The sequence below is a fragment of the Syngnathoides biaculeatus genome, chromosome 10, assembly GCF_019802595.1.
Source record: "Syngnathoides biaculeatus isolate LvHL_M chromosome 10, ASM1980259v1, whole genome shotgun sequence".
NCBI classification, from domain to species: domain Eukaryota; kingdom Metazoa; phylum Chordata; class Actinopteri; order Syngnathiformes; family Syngnathidae; genus Syngnathoides; species Syngnathoides biaculeatus.
The window spans coordinates 16,769,074-16,790,946 of record NC_084649.1 but is presented as its reverse complement, the minus strand read 5'-3'; the positions used below and the strand labels follow the sequence as shown (position 1 = coordinate 16,790,946).

Genomic DNA, 21,873 nt, shown 5'->3' with positions numbered 1-21,873 from the left:
CGGAAGCGCATTGCGGCCATATGTTAACCAACGTAAACATCTCTGCGACAGATGGTTGTCCATCATCTTCAATACATCGATCACTTCTGTTTTTTCCAGTTGGTATTCTGAATATCTGTCTCATCTTTTGTAACAACCAACAGCATAACAAGTCTTGGACGTTGTGAATATTCTGCTCCGGTTCAATGTCCCCCCCCCCCACCACACACACACACACACACACACTGTCGAGCAGCTCTTTTTGACTGGCAATATGGCACCGTGAAAATGGTGATGTCACGTGCACGAGCTCTATAGTAACGTGGGAAGGAAGAACACCTAAAAGCAGCCTTCATGGAGCTGTACTACAAGAATGAGCCTGAACTCCCCCAGATCTTACCATGCCATTAGAATGGGATGCCCCCCTCCCTTTTTTTTTTTTTTTTTTAAATCCGTTGGTCCACTCCTCCTCCTCCTACCTATTAGAAGTAACGACCAGGCTTTCTGTAGTAACAATGTCAAATACATATTTCTGAGGCCTACTACGATTACTAAGGTTCCAACAAGCATGGAAAGGCACCAAACAACTTCCTGTTTGGTCAACTAGCAGCTAGCATTAAATAAGGGCAACGCTAAGAGTAGAGCCTCAATAGATTCGAACATAACATGCCACCACTCTTATGAGCCAAATAAATCCTCAACCATGTTCATAGTTTGGCAAATATCCAAAACTAACCAATTGAGAAATGAAACTGTACACAATAAAGCCATGCTAGATGACAAAGATGGAATAAACTTGAAGTTGCTTTTTAATCAAAACACAACTATTTAACAGGACATACTTATTAATGTGTTGCCAACCCTCAAACATTTGGACTCCTCCAATGTGACACTTTGCAGGTCCTAAATATGATTTTCTTACCTGTACTTCATGCCTGTCTGATAGGACACACACTCTTCTAGTGCCAGGCCATTCATTTTCAGAAAGTCCTCCATGTTCTTTATTTGCGCAGCGACCCTCTGTTCCCGCAGGCGCTGCAGCTCGGCCTGGTCGGTGGGCCTGCTGGGGGGCTGGTTGAGACCCTGGTCCGAGTGGTAGCGGTTGATCCCGCTCCGGATGCTCTCGCTGTATGTCATGGAGAGCATCTTGCCGCTGCTGCTGCTGTTGCTCTTGCGGATGGCGCTGCTCGGCGCTGACGGTTTAGGGATCTGCAGGTTTTCAGCAGGACAGTGACCGGACTTGAGCGTGCTGGAAACCCCCTGGGGGCTACTGGTGTAGCCTCCCGCAAACATGCCAACCAACCCCCCCCTTTCTTCTTCTTCTTGACAAATTATGAAAAGCCACACAGATGGAGATAAGGGTGCACCTCCTTTAAATAGAACCTGCTCCCACTAAAAAAAGAGCTCTTGTTCTCCGGGCTGCACAATGGCCATGCATCCTGTAATCAACACGGCCCGGAACAACCACGGTCGGTTCCCCCTCCCCCGACAGGTGCGCCGCAGGCAGAGTGACACTGATAGGCGGCATTCAGGTGCTCAAGAAACAGGACACATGCTATTCAAGCCATCCAGACAAGCAACAAGCGAAAACGTGAACACAATCCCCACTCCGAGTGGACGACAAAAGGGAAAAACACTATTTGATTTTAAAAATAAATAAATAAAATTATATATATATATAATATATATATATATATATATATATATATACATACACACACACAGACACACACACACACACACACACACAGATATATAGTGTATAAATAAAAATAAACACACACACGAATTTATAGACATATGGAAAAAAACAAATAGAGTCCAGCTGGATCCAAAACGATTTCCACACTTTTTTTTTGTTTGTTTTACTGCCACCAAACGCAAATTTTGACAGAGGAAAGGCTTCCCGTCTGACTCCTGACTACCATTTTTTTAAACATCGCTTATTGATTACCAACAGAGGGCAGCACTGAGTTACCAATCATGGAGGGTAATTCCACTGGAGTTTTAATGAACATATACGTTACGTTTATACAAACAAAAATGTCAGTAAATCATTTACTTTACAAAAAGTGCATACTGGATTAATCCCATCCCACATTTATAATTTGGAAGAATATTGTCTCATATAACTGAATACTACACTATGGACAAAGAAGTAACCCAATTATAAGTAATAATAATATTTTTTTAATGCGCTACTAAGCTTTGACTGACAGTGTAGCCATAGATTAAAAGCACTCACAGTAAAGATGGAAATAAAGTGGCTATATTTTTAACATTACAAAAATATGTGTAATTATTTCACATGGAAAATCTAATCCGAATCACATTACAAGTGTCTCAGTGCTGAATACTTTAATTCCGTTATAAGGAATTATAATGTGAGGACAGCATAAAGACGGCTCTCGTACACGATGGAATAAGTGAAGTTTTCTCCACGTGCACAAACTTAATGGGACTTGAAAACTAGGCAGCATGCACGCTCCGCAGTGAAAAGTTCATCCGTCGCACATGCTGACAAACGTTGGCCACCGGCGGGAAGATCTTTCCACAAACTCACCCGGTTTCTTTGGGGTCGGCTCATGAGCGAGGTGGACCGGTGCGAGTCTGCGCTTATAAAGCCCAACTGCACTGCGGACGGACCGAGCGGGTCCACCCAAACTGGGAGTGTCCTACTTGGAAAGGGAGTGCATATCCCTCGGACCACCATCTATCACCGCAAGCAACACCTCGCCTCATCCCCCTCCCCGGGAAGATCTCGTGAAAGAAATCCATTTACAGCGTTCAGAGGCTTTGTCCTGTTTCTGCTGGCCTCAGCAAATAATATCAGCTCTGAATTATTCACCAAAGCTTTTTGCGCTAAAAGCCTCTGATTGTTGTTACACAGGAAAGACTTACTACTTAGAGCGGCGCGATAATGAGCTACGCGGGCTTGAGCTCATGCCGAAAAACACACAAACACAAATGCTGAGGAACAACCACTGAGCGCTTGTACCACGACAAGTACTGGAGCCAGAGATGAACAAACCACGGATCACAGCTCCAGCTGGTGAAAACCACACGTTAGTATAGCTATTTTTTTGCCCACATTTTCGATGTTTGCAGGTTATGTGGAGAGAAATTGTTGTAGCCAGTGTTTTTCTACAGTACAAAAAAAATAATATATATATATACATTAAAAAAACAACTTTTAAAAAACACATTTGGGGAGTTGCTTTTGTAAAGCTGGAACAGATGAATTGCCCATGAATTCATTTCAGTGGGGGAAGATGTCTTGTGATTGCAGTGTTTTGATATACGAGCATAGTCACAAAGCGTACTCTGATCTCAAGCCACTACTGTCTTTCATTTGCGAGATCCTTCATTATGCATCAAGATAATATTCATATGAACACAGGACTTCATCGGGAGGAGGAAATGCAAGGTTTTAGCAAGCCAATCTCCAGACTTAAACCCTAATGAGCACTGATCTGAGCTGTAAAAGAGGGAACTGAAGGAGACGGATCACAATAAATGAAACAAAATTTCTATTCCAATACTTTTGCCCCAACCCCTAAAAAAAAAAAAAAAAGTTTCATTCCAAATATCACACGCCTCCATGTACATCATTCATCTTGATGGAAATATCTGAAAATAAAAGTCCACATTGTATTAATATAGGAACTGGCTTCATTGCGCCAATACTTTTAGTACACAGTGTATCCATAAACCTTGTTTTTTTTTTTTTTTGTTCATATTTTAGGGCAACCAAAAGTGACCAAAGCATGGACTCCACCTCCCGCAACCACCTTGACCCTGAAACATCCCCATCCATGCTTCAACGTTCAACAAACACCGACACAGGGAACGTATAGATGTGTGTATACTTTTGTTTTAAGGTTAGGTTGGGGTTACGGTGAGGATATAATGTATGTTAGCTCGCTCTATGTAGAAAAAGGGGAACTATGAGACCGGGGGATTTCCCAGTAAGCATCTGTTACGTACCCAGAGTTCCCCCTGTTAGTAACACATGCGCATTAATCACAAGGGGACTTTTCAGCACAGGGGAGCGCTCAGACCATCACACCGAATTATAGAAAATTGATGGATGGATAGTAATATTTTGTATCATCTTGGCACCGTAAACATATAAATATTGTCTCGCTGTGTAACAGTTGTGAATAATCTCAAAATTTGATTTACCATTTTTTTGAAAGATTACCAAAGAGACATTACAAGGGAAAAAGTCAGCCTCCTATTTTACGTCGGGAAACACTCAGACCATGTAAAACTGTTTCCTGACTAAGGCCAAACACTTCATTAAATGGAAAAAAAAAAACAACAACAACACAATATGACTACCAACGTGGCATAGTGAGAATAAAACACAACTGAATGAAAGACATACTACATCATCAGCAGAGTCATGTGATCTTTCTGTGGAGCATTGACCCCAACCCTGCACGACTGTATTGACTTAGTGGTGCGTCATTGTTGTCCTGAATAACGCTAAAGGTGAATGTAATGCACAGGATGTTAATTATGATGGCGTAAGCACAACAGAAACAGCACATTATCAGATTAAGCAAACATCAGCCGGCTAGGCTCATCGGGGCGACGGAGAGAATAAGGCGCTATCGATCCACCTCATGTAGAGGGAGAGGCAGCCGCTAGTCAGACAATTTTGCACTTCAAAAATAAATAAAAAAAGACAGAAAAAGACCAAGGCGCCAGGCTAGAAATCATGAGATAATTGCAAGCACATCGACATTGTCTGAGCTTTTTATGACTCAGATCAGCAAAAGCAACTTTGATATAAAAGATGTCGTGGCCAAGATTCAGCAGCTAAAGTGAGGTTGACACAAAGCCATATATCGGCCCAAATGTGAGCATTTTTTCCCCTCTTTCAATTAAAGTAAGCAAAGGATAGATTATCCGATGTCTGGAAAAGTCTCATTGTGTGTTAAGAATGATCTTCCCCCCATCTTCAATCTACTTCTCTTTCTTCTATGTAAAAAGAACCAACAACTGTGCCTTAAACAGTTTATGTGACAAAGACCGCTGATGTGTCTTTTATTTACACTTGTAAAATAAGAAAATCTTGATTCAGACTTGAGTACTGTTGTTCTCTTACCTCTAAATGAAAGTCCAACATTAGAAATTATGTGACAGACAACGTTTAAAGGAAAATTCCGGTGGTTTGGAGTAACAATGTATCCAATAGGTCATGTAAAATGTACTCCATCTTGATAATGTGATGTTAAATCCTCTCTCATTTAATAGTGTTTTGATGAGATTTTTATCGACAATTACAAATTTTCAGGTACGCCGCCATTTTCGCGTGTCACATGACCGCAGATGTGACATAATAGGCGCAGCAACAAAGGCCCGCTTACGTTGGGAAACAATTGTGGCCAGCGTTGATTTCTCTGATTTATCCTCATCTGATGAAGAAATAGCGTTATCGGTTGATCGGGGAGATGGAGGAATACTTTGATGCAGATTCGAACCTGTGGCTGTAAATAATGTAGAATTTTCAGATGGTTCTTCCCACAGGAATGACGCGGAGTCTGACAAGCGAGCTCCCTGGCGTCATTCCGCCTGAAGAACCATCCGAATGTTCAACATTATTTACAGCCACAGGTTCAAATCTGTATGAAAGTATTCCTGTCTTCCTGATCAATCGATACTGCTATTTCTTCATCAGATGAGGATAAATCCGAGAAATCAGCGCTGTAATTGTCAATGAAAACCTTCTCAAAACACTATTAAATGAGAGAGGATTTAACATCACATTGTCAAAATAGAGTAAATATTACATGACCTATTGGATACATTGTTACTCCAAACCACCGGAATTTTCCTTTAAGTGATACTTTGTCGTGCTCTGCTTTTTCTCTCTTTTTTTGCAACACGCCACAGCTTTATAAATCTCAAATAAATACATACAAGATATACAGTGAACCCCTATCATTTGAGGGGGACCAGCATCAACAACGGAACTGCGGCACTCTCAAAAGGGAGTTTGTAGTTGCATATAGATGCCACAAGATGGCCCCAAAGCATCCAAAACAGATTCATGAAGAACTACTGCCTGGGCTCTAGGATGCAGCAAAGAATACTACTACATCTCCATGGTGGGAGAGAAGCAGAAATATACCTTTGACAGTGCACGAGGTGCATTCAAGGACCAGCAGCAGTGTACAAAAATCCATGAACATTCACTCACTCATAACCAAGACACAATTACTTCCAATTGATTCCAAGGTCAGTACAATCAGAGCTATGCATTGTGTATGAAAAAAAAGTACATAAGAGAATGAGACTTTGCATCAAGATTGCCAATTGATGTGAAACACGAGGGATGAAGAACAGATACAGAGAAAGACAAATACCTGTAGAACTGCAGCTGCCGTTTTGGACTTCCATAGCGAGCACTGAAGGCATCAGGAGACAAAAAGTAGAAGACAGGGTGCCGGTTAATATAAGCGCGGAAGGAAAGAGGTTAGTAAAGGTGGCAACAAGAGTTGGGGGGTGGGGTAATAGTACAGAGATAGCGGATGCAGAGCGGCTACAAATAAAACAATACAGCAGCCTCCCCCCAACCTCCCCAAAAAATGAACACAACTCACAAATATTAAAACTGATCATCATGATAAAATTCCACATTACAATAAAGTCTCTCATAATAGTAGCAATGGATACTTCAACTATCGACACACTACAGCCCACACACAATGGCGCCACTTGCTGGTTAAATAAGAGTACGCAGGTTAAATCTTGACAAGTCCACAGTGCTGGATAAACACAAACACAAACACACATTGTGGACCTTTAATGTTGATAAAATAACTTTTATGTTGATAGAACGACAGTATCCAAAAATCACAAGAAAATGCCAGAGTGATGTGCATCATCATTTTTTAAAACTGAAAATGCAGTTCTGACAATCCCGTTCCCTCATGAAACATATTAACCCTCAAAATAACAGCAACTGCACCAAATATGTCAAATTTCAATGATGAGATCATTATTTTGAGCAAGAAAGAAGCAAGCAAGGTCACTATATGCTACACTGCAAACGTCAGTGCTGTCTGTTTAGCAGGGTACACATGATATACTGAAAAACATCCCTAAGTTGAGCTTTTTTCATTTTTCCAGTCTTATGGTCAAAGTCAGAAAAGGCCCGATTGTTGGATGTCTTTCAAATATTATCCTCAGCCAGTGGTATTAAGAATGGCTTTTTTTTTTTCTTTGCGATCGTCTGTTAGGAAACAGAGAACAAAATCAGCATTGCCAACTTGGAGACAACAAGGGCTCCGTGGCACATCATCGACGAGCCGACCCGTGCCGCTAGAAAGCTTCATTTGAATGCGGAGCACAATCATCCATCCATAAGGTGCGTCTTTCCGGACTCACCTGTAGATCATTCCGGGCGAACCAGTCTGTCGAAGGGAGAGGCGGGCGGGGGAGTCGGTGGTCGATTCAGGATACATGGAGGCAGGGTGGGCGGGGGGATCGCGGCCAGCCTGCCAGGGGTGCTCGTCTTTCACCGCAACCAGGAGGGACAGCTTCGCGCCAACGTGGGCCTCTGCCAAAGAAAGACAGCAACACGACAGGTTGGGTCTTCCATCTTCTGCGGAACAAGGCCGAACATCAAATACAGATTTATAGTTTTTGGACACACATTACAATGAATGGGTCAGTCCAATCGCATAAAATTGGCCATTTGGTTCAAGTGGTGAAAGCAAGTGCAGAATGCAATGATAAGCTACACGTTCCAGGATGGAAACTATCGAAATACTCTAAACCATACTATCTTTGGGCTTGTCCCGTTAGGGGGATGAATGCTCATAAACAAAATTTACCAAAACGAGCATAAAACTGTGCCAAACAAATATACGTTCATCTGAGGTGACCCCGAACAGGACAAGCCGACAGGAAAAGTAGTAGTCAACACCAAACCTTCATTTTCATTTCTGCCACTAGATGGCGATCTCTCCTCATTCTGCATATCTAAGTGGACTCGCCATGCATCAGTAGTACCAGTATTATAAAAGGCACTCATATGTACTGTGAATTATCTTTGCATGTTGAAAAACACCCCAACTACGACAGATTCGATTAATTATAGCTTTTTTTTTTTGAAAAAACTAATGAAACAACAAAAAGGAATCACTTCAATTTAACATTATGTTGATGTGCTTATTTTACGATTGCAGTGTGTGTGAGAGGGAACAACAGCTAATCCGCTACTTTTGGGTGACACAATTCTATAAATAATTCAAAGTGTCAGCCCTAGAAGCAGGTCAGTGCTGCTGAGAGGGCAGCTTCACTGAGGGGAGAAGAGTGTGGATGCTTTGCGAGAGTTTGTTTAGATAATGCTTGCACTCAAACCTCAACTGTCCAACACCCTACCGCTCGTCAACTGTGGGGAAAACAGGGGCAAAACACTCCTTGAATGCCGTCAACATTTTGAACACGGAACTGTCCAAACACATCACCGGTCTTCATTTTAGCCAGCGTCACAGAATAAAAGTCTGTCTTTTTGCGTCCAGTTTCATATGAAGACATGTTTTGACAAACAGGCATAGAGACAAATAAAAAGGAATGATAAAAATTAACATTAAGCATATTGTTATTTTGTGGAAGTACTGGGTATGTTTTACTTCATGCCACAGTTCCTCCCCACTGGTCAGGAGTCACAGTGACAAAATTCTCAGTTTTATTTTATACTTGAATAAAGTACCTCTATACTGGACTGGAACAATACCACCGCAAAAAATAAAGTAAAAGCAGGAGAATGAAAACTGACCACTTCAAATATCCAGAGCCATTTTCCAAGCCACTTATCCTCACAAGGGTCACGGGAGTGCTGGAGCCAATCCCAGTTGAGTTCAGGTGAAAGGCAAACTATACCCTGAATTGGTCAGTCAGATAGCGGTACACACATATTCACACACACACACGCACACACACATATCTGCGTATATATCCATACACACACATCCATCCATTTTCTTAGCTGCTTATCCTCACAAGGGTCGCGGGGAGTGCTGGAGCCTATCTCAGCTGTCAACGGGCAGGAGGTGGGGTACACCCTCAACTGGTTGCCAGCGGCAGGGCACAGAGAGACAAACAGTCGCACTCACAATCACACCTAGGGGCAGTTTAGAGTGTCCAATTGATGTTGCACGTTTTTGGAATGTGGGAGGAAACCGGAGTGCCCGGAGAAAATCCACGCAGGCATGGGGAGAACATGCAAATTCCACACAGGCGGGGCCGGGATCGAACCCGGGTCCTCAGAACTGTGAGGCAAACGCTTTAACAGCTGACACACCGTGCCGCCTTATATATATATATATATATATATATATATATATATATATATATATATATATATATATGTGTGTGTGTGTGTGTGTTTGTGTGTGTGTGTGTGTGTGTAGTAGAACCCCCCTGTACATCAATTTCTTTATTATAATACCTGCTCCCACTAAAGCCTTTTACCTGACACATACAAAACCGCAATTGTTTTATTACATATAATTTTTGTAATTATCGAGAAAACCATGGGAAAAGGCTCAAGCAAGATATCAGATGCTAAAAAAAATAAAAAAATGAAAAAACCTCGCGAGGTTGGTGCTGACACTGGGAACAAACTCAAAAAACAAACACGATAGATAGATGGATGTGTCGAAGAAGGCGTTCCTGTCAAAAGAACAATGAGGTCCTGTAAGTCTAAGAGTGAGATGGTACACATTCACATATTTTGTATAGTAACTGCGATTGTTGTTTCTCCCGGGCGATGTCAGCATTTGTGATTAGCCACGATTTTAACAGAGGTTAAAAAGTGACGCTGTGTTCCAGAAACAATGTTGCTTCCATTTTCTAGATGACCATCAAGTGTTCAAATGAGATGTACCCTAAAATTGCTCTTGCATGAAAAACCTAGTCAACACAAATAAATCACGAGGAAATTAGGTCAAATTGAGGAGTATGCATGTGAAGAACAAATAAACCTGTAACTTATTTTCACATCCAATAGCAGACTTATGAAAACAATCCTCACACACACACACACACACACACACACACACACACACACACACACACACACACACACACACACACAAGATGTAAAATACAATTAAATGCTGCAATCACCGAAAACAACTGCTAAAGACGAAAGCTGCAAACAAAAACACGCAAATTGGATGAAGAATGAGAGAGAGAGAAATACTGCCAAGTTCATGCCACATAAGTCAACCAAGCCAATAGGGGGCGCTATCTCCAGCATAGACCTGTATTTAAGGACCAGTCCCACCACAGGTATGTATAGATAGATAGATACAACATGATCACTTTGAGCGCCGTGCCAATTAAAACGCTAAACAAAAGAAGTCAAAGTCGTTAGTTAGGGCAAGTAAACCAAAAGATCAAGGACACCGCCACATTGAGCTGCATTTGGTTGAATCCTGCATAATTACAAGGGAATTTAGATGCTGATTCACGTGTGCGCCAAAGAAACATGCGTTCATCTCGGATGACACGCTCTGGCGACCCCTAAAGGGAGAAGCCAAAAGGTGAAGAGGAAGATTTGGCTTTTATCAGATGTTGCCTATTGATTGCATACACAGGAAGGCAGGAGCTAGTTGACATTTTGAAGCCATTCTCCTATTGTGAATTGCGTATTGTCACATTTTACTTATTTTTTTTTAAACTACTGGAAGACTGTATCACCCACCCTGTTGTTTGGATATTTCAGTGCTGTTCCAGTCTAGCGGCAGTGACATGAAAGTAAAAAGTGCTCTGTAAATTTGCTCAAAAATACATAATGGATAGGTTTCCAATGACATCACCACAATCCCAGGATTCCCTGAGACCAATCGGATAAATTAATGATCAAAAAAAAAACTTCACGCTTCACCTATCACCAGTGTTCTCTGACCTCTATGACAGTGATTTCCAACCTTTATAGAGCCAAGGCACATATTTTACAATTGAAAAATCCCATGGCACACCAACAAAATTAAATGTCACCAAAAATGGATTGATTAATTACGGTATGTACTTCCTGCCATCTAATGGAAGAGTATTTTTTGTTCTGTCTGTCATTGTGCCTCACTGGCATAAATACATGAATAAAGATACATTATTTCTTGGAATAAATGTTTTTTTTTTTTTTAGCAATTATATAAAATTGGATAACTTCCCACGGCACACCTGAAGAGTGGTCACAGCACACTAATGTACCCCGGCACACTGTTGGTGAATCACTGCTCAATGACACACAAGATGGCGTAATTGGAAACCTATCCATTAGCAATTACCGTAATTCCTGGCCTACAGACTGCACCTAGTTACAAACCTCACCGAATACATTTCTAAAAGGAAATACCATTTAGTAAATACATATGCCGCAGCTGTGTAAAAGCTCCAGGTGCCCACATTGAAACACGAGATATTTACAAAGAAAGACCGTACACAGAGTTTAATGCTAGCGCGGTGCTAAAGCTAGCGCTAACGCAGGACTCGGCAACCTTTTTTGAGGCTGAGGGCTACTTCGTGAGCACCGATCGTAAGAAGGGCTATGTGACCTGTTTGCAGCAAATTTCAGACTCAGTTCATTACATGTACATAAAATATTTAGTTTTAATTTATTGTAGTAAATTACGTTGCAGGTCTTTTAATGCATGTAAGCAAGTCAGATTCAGAATTTAAAGCACAAATAATAGTAACAATTTGTAGCCCATGGTATTTTTAGAACATACCTCATGAGTGCCTTATATGGTCCTCGCGGGCTACCACTCGCCTGCGGGCACCGCGTTGGTGACCCCTGCGCTAACGCTAGCGCTAACAGGGCTGGTTAAAATTAAACTTATCGGGAAATACCACTGGGACATGGCTTGTAGGTCAGAATTTACGGTAGTCAACTTCAAGATTAAAGTAGTAGTAAAGTCACTTTGACAACTAATTGGTTTAACCCCTAAACACAAGTATTGTCTCATAGTAAAGACGGTGAAGAACGATGCTGAAGTGACACATCAGGACTAAGAGACAAACTTTGTGTCTGGAAGGAGCTTGGCTCAGCCTGGATTGCTCACGCATGCGGTTACGAAACTCTTTGCCGGATGTGCAAATGCAGTTGAATGGTAAAATTTATAGAAATCATATAATCTGCAAGACATTTGCCTGAACCGGTAATATTTATTGTCAAACTATTTATACAGTTAAAGCAACTGAAAAATTTTCACTTTTCTAGTTACTGTACTGCAGGTCTCAATGGGATAATTTGATTTTCAAGACTATCATTTATGAGGTCCCGAGGATTGTTTTTGGAGTTTGGAAGTTCCACTGTCACACACGTAAAATCTCTAACGGGACACCTCACCTTCCTTCATTCTATCAGCAGAGGACAGAGCAGAGCGGCATCTGTCACACCAACAAAGCGGCGGGATGAGCGTGTCGCGCTCACATCATTTCACCGGTGACCGCGCTCACCCGAATTTTGGCTCATAACCCTAACGACAAAGCGAAAGGTGACTTTCCACGCCCATCAATTTCTCCCCACGAGCGGAGGAAACGTAGTCCCCAGTTGCCAAGGACTCGTTTAACGTTTCCTCCTCTTTCATTTCAATCACGGCACAAAAAGGGACGACGGCCAGCCTGGCCATCAGGTGATGAAGGCGGCGATGAAGGCGGCGATGATGATGATGATGATGATGGCGTGACCCTGATGGATAAAAGACCCGTGAGCAGATTTACTACAAAGTCATCTGTTAGTGTCAAGGCATCAGGAGTTGGAGTGGGTTCTGTTGGCAGAAATCAAAGCACTCGCGCTGGCAGAAGGGGCCGACTACTTTGTTGTAGAACGGTTTTTTTTCCCCCCTCCAATTTTGGCAGAAACTTCCCCAGAAAGACCATAAAAAGAACACCGCACAGTAACTTTGTGGAAATGCTTGTGCTTGTTTGTGGTCACGCATATGACTCAGAAAATATTTGTCTGTAATGAGTTCAATATTTATCCAATTTTTAAATATCGCTCGTGACAGTAACAGCAAACCCAAGTCGATCTAGAATTCAATCCTATTTTAATAATGGAATATTTATTGTCTAATATTAATTTATAACAATAGTATACTTAGAGGCAGCACTGGTAAAGAGTTGGCCACACGGTTCTTAGAAACCGGGTTCAATCCTGGCCCCACTTCTGTGGAGTTTGCATGTTCTCCCCGTGCCTACGTGGGTTTCCTCCGGGCACTCTGGTTTCCTCCCACATCCCAAAAACATACAACATTAATTGGACACTCTAAATTGCCCCTAGGTGTGATTGTGAGTGCGACTGTTTGTCTCTATGTGCCCTCCGATTGGCCGACAACCAGTTCAGGGCGTAGCCCGCCTCCTGCCCGTTGACAGCTGGGATAGGCTCCAGCACTCTCCGCGACCCTCGTGAGGATAAGCGGCTAAGAAAAGGGATAGATGGAGTATACTTATATATAATATAAAAATTCTTAATAGAATAAATACATTGGTCAGCGTGCATGGAGCCAGTTTTTTTTTTTTTTTTTTTTTTGCCCAGCACTTTCAATTAATTTCAAGATGGCGTCTGCAAAGGTGAATTAACACGTTTGAAGTGACTTGGCAAAGTTTTTGTTGAAGCACTTAGTGCAAATATTGTAGGCGTTCTCGACGACACGGTTCCCATCTGCTCACACCCAGGTAGCCAAAACGCTCCCGTCCTCCTGGCCTAAATGAGCTTTGAAGAGTCCGCAATTTCAGCTTTAGCAGACATGTTTCCGTTTAGTCAAAAACAACATTCGGCAAAGCTGTGCTCACTCTGTGGTCGGGTGACCATCGTCAGAAAAGGTAACACAACACAGAGTTGGAGGAGGCTTGCTGAAAAAATAAATCTTTAATAACATTGCCCCACCAGGTTTAGCTGACCTCCTTGACATTGCCACACCCTACCACAGGTCGTCATGTTCCCTACACCACACCATCCTTGGAACTCACTACCAGCTGACCTCTGAAACGCAGACTCATTAACCCTCAAGTCAGCGTTCAAGACATCTATACTGGACTGCTAGTTCACTTTAACATTTCCCATATCATTTTCCATTTTAATTGTTCTGGTCTTTTTCAAAATTTGTACTGCTTTTAACTGTGTGTGTACAGTGACGAAGTTCTTAAAGGTTAGGTTTTAACTACTTTAAAATAATACCACCACCACTCGAGCACCGCAAGAACATAAAAACTCCACACAGGAATTCTAGCGCCAACTCCAACCTCAAAACTACGACACAGACCATCATATGCTAATCTACATGGGTCCACTATTAACTCCAAAGATGTATGAAAACCTGGCAAAATAGTATTAGGTGGTTAATAACTTTGTAAAGTAAGGAAATGTACCAAGGCCTGTGACTCTGGCTGGTAGTGTAGCATTGCAGCACAGATGCCTGAAGTGAACTGCAGAGCTGGACAGGATGCAACTGCTGCTGCGTCTGCAGCACTGCGGTACACGACGCACTCATCCTGGCTCCAGTTAGAGGGCTCAGATTTAACACACTAATGGACCACGGTGCACTTCCTTAAAGTAAAAGCTGCAGACTGACAAAGATGCCAAGTACAAAGACAAACGTGAAGACACGAGATAATAGTGGAGTACAATTACACGATTGTATTCATGCGATTCTCAAACCATTATAGTCAATATGACTAGATTGACATGCTCTGAAATAGCCTATAAGTGTATCTAAGAATACACACACACTCACACACTAAGCCTTTGTGGAGCAATATGGAAGGGCTTAAAAACATACACCCAATCACCCAGGCATAAAACCATAGTTGAAACTCCTATTTTGGAATGAAATGCTCCACTGAACCTCAAACACAGGCTTCAAACCCTTTCATTTAAAAGTCGAAACCCTTGTTTGAAACCCTAACCAGGCTTGAACTTCTAATATGAAACAAACCAGACTTGAACCCCTGATTTGAAAAAAACTAATTCACAAGCTTAAACCTTGTTTGAAACCCTTACGAAGGCTTAAAACCTTAATATGAATACTTTTAAGGGGCTCTTTTTAATCCCAACCTTTTGGCCTGGAACCTTAATTGGATAACTGACCCTGTCTTGAAATCTTAAACCATGTTTGTAATACATATGGGGTTTCAAGTTAGTATTTCTTTCGGCTATTCCCGTTAGGGGTGACCACACAGTTGCTTGGCACAGTTTTTACACCGGATGCCCTTCCTGACACAACCCCTCTGCATTTATCCGGGGGGAGAGTTGGAGTCTATCCCAGCTAACTTCGGGCAAAGGCAAAGACTACACACCGAACTGGTCGCCAGCCAGTCGCAGGGCAGATATCGACACCATCACTGAACGGGAATTGATCCCACGCTGCCTGCACCAAAGGCAGGTGTGTATACCACTACACCAGGGGTGCCCAGACTTTTTTACCCCAAGACCTACTTTTCAAGCAGCCAGCCTCTTGTGAGCTAGCCAACGATGATGCACCCAAACCGTTTTAAGGTTAATGTTATGTTGCTTCCTATATTTAAAATACAGAATTATCTTTTTGTGTGCTGTATTGTCTCTGCTTTGATCCTGGATCAGGCTGTGCCAAGGTGGAATTTTAAAATTACACACCATATCATCCTGCACTTTCTACTTTGGCTTCAGACCAGAGCTTTCCCACTCAGAAAAGAGAAAATCTCATCCAGTTTAACCACTTTTTCTTCAATTATTCACATACCCCGACAGTCATTGCATCGTAAAACAACGGCATTTCTTTTTTTTTTAACTTTCTCCATTAATATCGAAAGTAAACATAAGCAGCAAGTCGAGCTCGTCTTTGCTCTACGTTGCCCAGACTGTGTTGCTAACTAAAGCAGCGGTGGTGGACGCTGTCATTATAAAACAGATTGATGGGCTGCATACTGTAACATTTGTAATTATGAGTGTACGTCTTTAAGATTTGGGGGGGGGTAAGGTAAAGTAGGAAAAAGAGAGTGTGGCAGTGGTCGCTGTTAGAGAATGTTCTGTGTGCTGCCTAAAAGATAACAGAGGCTGCTTCTTTTCATTTTTTTACAGTACATATGTAAATTGTGCCATTGGATGTCACAACCAGTCATCCCTCACTCATTGAATCACATTGCAAAATGCCACAAACTGAATAGCTGGAGGTTATACTTCAATTTGCATTGGATTTTTTTATTTTTGCGCGCAACGTACAAAATCTGGGAAGAGACTGCATCGGCGGTGCACAATTGCACACGCGTGCAGTTTTGAGGGAACATTGCCTGGTGTCTTTTTTTTTTTTGCATGCCATCCCGCGATCGACCAAGACTGCCTTGCAATCGACTGCATTGAGCACCCCTGCACTACACCATCAGCGATTTACTAACTTGAAACCCCGACTAACAATAATCTTAACCCAGACTTGTAAGACTACCTAATACTAAGCATGTTCTCTAGTTACTTGCACAGGAAGCACCAACACACCCACACCAGGGCAGCACCTTTGTGAGTGTATGCTTGCATGTTTAACACAGTAGCGCTGCTGATCTGAAAAGAAGGCCTGCGATACTAAGAGATTATTCTTAAAACTAGATGCAGATTTTTGGAATGAATAACTATTTTAGTGTAACAGAAGAGAGGCCCATCACGTGCGAACGCCTGATCACACATTTAACCACAAAATATGATCAACATGGTGCAGTGCAGTCTTACGGCCTCTTTATACTCATGCATGCAGGGAACGCGCTGACGTCACTGCAGCTCTACTGCGTGTGGGTGGCGCTCGAGTATGAAGGAAAACTACGCAGTTTCGGAAATGTACTGCAGTTCTTCAAGTCAGAGGTATTGGCTAAGACGCCACAAGATGGCGTTTCCTGTGCAAATTTCGGTCATTTCCGGTAGCTAAAACGAGATGAGATGATCTCGTGGCTTTCTCCGTGCAGCAACTTTTTTTTGGCGGGGTATTTATTGCATAGGACACTGGATGCAGTGCGGGCGTATAAAGAGGCCTTCACACCACTGGAAAAGACAAGCACGATAGCAAATGCGCGAGTGTGTGCGACTGCCTGGTTGGCAAGCAGAAAACGAGAACACAGTTTAGGTCAGCGCTGCGCTCATCTCATACACCTTTGTCTATTCAAAACAAAATGCAGAAGTGAGTCACAAAAGGCTGCTCTTCACATGCTTCCCATCCCTAAATCCACCCACACCCAGCCTGAGTGAGTTCCCTCTTGAGACGGGGCTTACGTGAGCGAGGCAGGCAGGCAGGCAGGCAGTGTTGGCCTGGAAAGCACCATACAGAGTTGTGGAGTGTGTTGGCAGCAGCGGTAAACAGACAGCGATCCAAGCAGATGGCCACAGAAGAAGGGAGACGGGCAAACAGACGAAAATTTGCCAGGGATATCCTAGACGGGAGTTCAGTCGGGCAACGGCAGCGGGCTCGTTTGGTCGTCGGAATCCGGGAAATTCATTTTAGGATCAAAGTCAAACATGCAAACATTTAAATCCATGGCAGCAACGCCTCTGTAATCCTCATTTTGCTGTTTTGTTCCGCTCTTTTAAGTTGGAGAGCGATTGCTTTCACAATTAGTGGTTCTTGCAGCGCGGGGGGGGGGGGGGTGGTAACGACTATTTGAACAGCAAGGTACTAATCCTGAGCTCCTACTTTAGAACACACCTGACATGGGGTGGGTGGGTGGTGGTGCAATATTTGCAGCAACAGCGACACCAAGGCCAAATGGGTTTTTCCTTTTTGTGTAATCCTGTCAACAAATGAGCTGCTATGAAAACAGATCATAACTTCATCAAGAACACTCTTAATAAATATACTGAATACAGTTTGCCAGCTATGAAATCACTGTATGTTTATATCTACAGTGAAGAAAATAAGTATTTGAACACCATGGTATAATGCACGTTCTCCCACTTAGAAATCATGGAGGGGTCTGAATTTTTCATCGTGGGCACATGTCCACAGTGAGAGAGAGATAATCTAGAAATAAAAATCTAGAAATTGCAGTGTATGATTTTTTTTAACAATTTATTTGTGTGATACAGCTGATAATAAATATTTGAACACTAGTCCATCAGTGAGAATTCTGACCCTCAAAGACCTGTTAGTCTGCCTTTAAAAGTCCACCTCCACTCCATGTATTATCCTGAATCAGATGCACCTGTGTGAGGTCGTTAGCTACATAAAGACACCTGTCCAGCCCATACAATCAGTAAGACTCAAACTCGTAACATGGCTAAGACCAAAGAGCTGTCCAAAGACACCAGAGACAAAACTGTACAAATCCACACGGCTGGAAAGGGCGACGGAGAAATTACCAAGCAATATTGTGAAAAAGGTCCACTGTTGGAGCAATCCTTAGAAAATGGAAGAAGCTACATATGACAGTCAATCTCAATCAGAGTGGAGCCCCATTCAAGATATCACCTCGTGGAGTCTCCGTGATCCATAGAAAGGTGAGGAATCATCCCAGGACTACACGGCAGGACTTGCGCAATGACCTGAAAAGAGCTGGGACCACCGTTTCCAAGGTGACTGTTGGTAATACACTAAGACCTCTTGGTTTGAAATCACGCATGGGACAGAAGGTCCCCCTGCTCAAACCAGCATATGTCAAGGCCCGTCTTAAGTTTGCCAATGACCATTTGGATGATACAGAAGAGTCATGGGACAAGGTTTTGTGGTCAGATGAGACCAAAAAGGAACTTTTGGAGGAAGACGAATGATGAGTTCCATCCCAAGAACACCATCCCTACTGTGGACCATGGGGGTGGTAGCATCATGCTTTTGCAGTGTTTTTCTGCACACGGGACAGGACGACTGCACTGTATTAAGGAGAGAATGACCGCGGACATGTATTGTGAGATTTAGTGGAGCGACATAGATGCAAAAAGATGACACGCTGTGGTGACCCCTAACGGGACAAGTTGAAAGGAAAAGAAAAAGAAGAAGAACCGAATACAGGAAAAGTTGTCGGATTTCATCTCACACAGTGAGGAGAAATTGTGTGTGTCTTTATATAGTGTATGTAAATTTCCCAACAGTAGATGAACGAAAATCAATTTGTCATTAATGAAGTATCTTGCAAATTATGAGGTTAGATAATTTCCAACGGCACCCCAGACGATCACTCATGACCTGTGACCCAGAAATTCTAAAACGCTGGGGAATTAATCAAGTTCTACCATGCAGTGAAATGCCATGAGAGCAGGGTGAAACACTCGACATTACATTTGATTGCGTGTCTCTGTGTTAAAGTCTGCACCTGTTGGGTGGGTTCTTTCTAAAAAACGCCAGATTTACTATTATGGCTCTGATGCAGGGGAAAAAAATGTTGCAATATCTCAGGAAGCGTCTGGGGCTTGGACAAAGCAATGCATGCAGGTGCTGCAGTGTCCTTTTGAAGATCTGACCTTGTAGGAGTCTGCATAGGCCACGTTATGTTTTAGTGTTGATGTCACAAGAATTTGAATCATCTTTTGGATCTACTAAATAGTAGTAATAAATGACGACAATGTGCATCCTTTAAACACAATGCACAATGGAAAACGGTCAAAGCCAACTTGTGTGCATAATAATCCAATGAAATACTGTCAGGAATTTGAGTGCGCACTACTTTCCTGGTTTTGATACAATACGAGATGAACGATCCCAAGATGCTCGTACCGCTGACAGCAGGAAGATGAATCAGCACTCGCTGTGTACGCTTTCTTTAGCCCTTGTGCAGAGTTATGGCCCATCCCAGCATAACAAACTGGCGCTTCAACAGAAACACCATCCAGTGCGTGCATAAATCACACTCGCGCATTAGACGTGGACATCCAAAAAGACTGAAGCGCAATTGAACAGGCCAAAATGTAAGCCTTTAAGGGCCCATGTAGGCTATTGCTAGCAGTGCAGAGAAAATTATGCAGTACAACCTAGAGAACATTATTAGTAGCACACTTGCAGGAGAACAATAAGACAATCATTGCAAAGTCATAAAAAGTAGTTTAACAAAAAAAAAAAAAAAAAAAAAAGTGACTAAATCGAGACATCTATGATACGGTTGTTTCAAAATCCCACCATTAAACCTTTATTAACTGGATGAAAAGGTAATGTTTGACATTTGTAACCCGGCCTCCAGAGCACACCTGGTTATAAGCCTCACCCAGTACATTTGTAAAGGAAATACCATTTGGTACATACATACGCCGCAACTGCCCACATTGAAACGAGATATTTACCAAGAAAGACTGTACACAGAGAATTTAACGCTAGCACCGCCACGCTAATGCAGCCGCATTAACACTAATGCTAGCGCCGTGCTAACGCTAGCGCAGCACTAACAGTGCTGGACCGGTAAAAGTCACATCCTCGGCACATATATTCCACTGGTCTCACCCTTACCTTTTCCGCTAGAGTGCCCCCTTGTGGCAGTTTGGAAAAAATGCCCAAATTAGCTGCATCACCGCATAAACCGCAGGGTTGAAAGCGTGTCAAAAAAAGCTGAGGCTTATAGGCCGGAAATTACCGTAAGTCTCTGTTACATTAAAGCACCTTGTAAAAAAAACTCCTTTTTAATGAGCAACAAGAGAGGGTAAGAAAGGTGATGAATATAAAATGAAAGAAATCAGACGCGATTTTAAGACGTTAGCCAATAAATAAAATTAATTAAAAAAAAATACTTTATGACAAAAGTTGTTGCCAACTAAAGAAAAAGTACTGGAGAGAGCAGGGGTCTTCTATGGCCCCAACATGCATAGAAGGCCATTCAAACGTTTCGGGTCACTCAGAAATGTCCTTGCTTTTGAAAGAAAAGCAGTTTTTTTTCAATGACATGAACATCAATCCGAAATAGAGTACATGTACTTTCATGGAGTAAGAAAATCATTTTCTTCTCAAAGAAGGACTTTTCTGAGTCAGAATTTCTGCACAGGAGTGTGTACATACTGTATAACCAATTACATGTTTTTGTGAAAAAGATCAAATTATAGGGGTAAATTTTGAACAGTGGTGAGCATTTAGAGATTACGAACGACGTAAACCTGCACAGGGTGATACGCACTTCTGGATTCGGTTTATTTTTTTTCCCCCGCCCCGCAGTTTTGTACTCAGAGTGAGTTAATTAACATGAACAATGTGTTTTATGCAGTTGCCGGCTTTCCAGTAACATGTTTGCTTGCTTTTTTCAGTTACAAAGCACAAAAGCCTCTTTTAAATGCAGGATACGAGCCGTAGGGATGTTTTCATATGCGAAACGTCCGACACAAAAAGCTCGGTTTCCTACTCCAAATCGAGTGGCCATCTCGATGTATACAAAATACAGCAGGCAACCACATATGGGACTGGACTACGGTATTCTGGCTGAGCCGGGGCAGAGTACCACAGTATGAAACTGATGTGATTAAGAGATTAACAAGCAAATTACAATATTGTACATCAGCCCACCCACAGCACTCTTCACTCACAAAGTCCATCCTACTTTGCCCACTCAAAGTGGTCACTTTTGTCAAGGATGGCCAGCGCTAAAATACTGTACACGCACATGCATTACACAAAGTAGTACATGGGAATGCATCTAGAGTGTAGCGCTCAGCAACCTCCATTAATCATCAGATGAGAGAGCCACTTAAAAACTCACATTTTGCCATTGTTTTACTTTGATGTTTGAAAGTGCACGGTAAAGTTTGCACTAAGAGTATATAGAAGCCAGAGGTTGACAGAATTGTACCAGAATATGCATCCAGAGGAACCTCTGAAGGTGGATGGCCCCAACGTCAAACCTTTCAAATGAAATTTAGAACTTGAACCAGACATGCCAAACATTTTGTACGACCACGACATAGTGAATTCAAACTCACCAAATCTCATTATCTATTGAGCTCGTGCA

The 21,873-nt window shown here is 42.3% G+C and overlaps 1 protein-coding gene across 5 annotated transcripts in view; it reads right to left on the bottom strand.

Annotated features, from left to right (window-relative positions):
- kcnab2a (potassium voltage-gated channel subfamily A regulatory beta subunit 2a) overlaps nt 1-21,873 on the bottom strand; it is a 92,668-nt gene that overhangs the window by 49,834 nt on the left and 20,961 nt on the right. For 3 of the 5 annotated variants that reach the window (XR_009796754.1, XM_061831939.1, XM_061831937.1), the window contains exons 2-3: nt 7,381-7,552; nt 6,357-6,398 (exon numbers count right to left, since the gene is read on the bottom strand). Coding sequence is in view for 4 of the 5 variants with exons in the window: in XM_061831939.1 (XP_061687923.1) it covers nt 6,357-6,398; nt 7,381-7,457 (119 nt within the window). In the remaining variant the exon portion in view is untranslated. The remainder of the gene's footprint in view (nt 1-6,356; nt 6,399-7,380; nt 7,553-21,873) is intronic. The other 2 variants (XM_061831940.1, XM_061831938.1) reach the window with 1 other exon arrangement.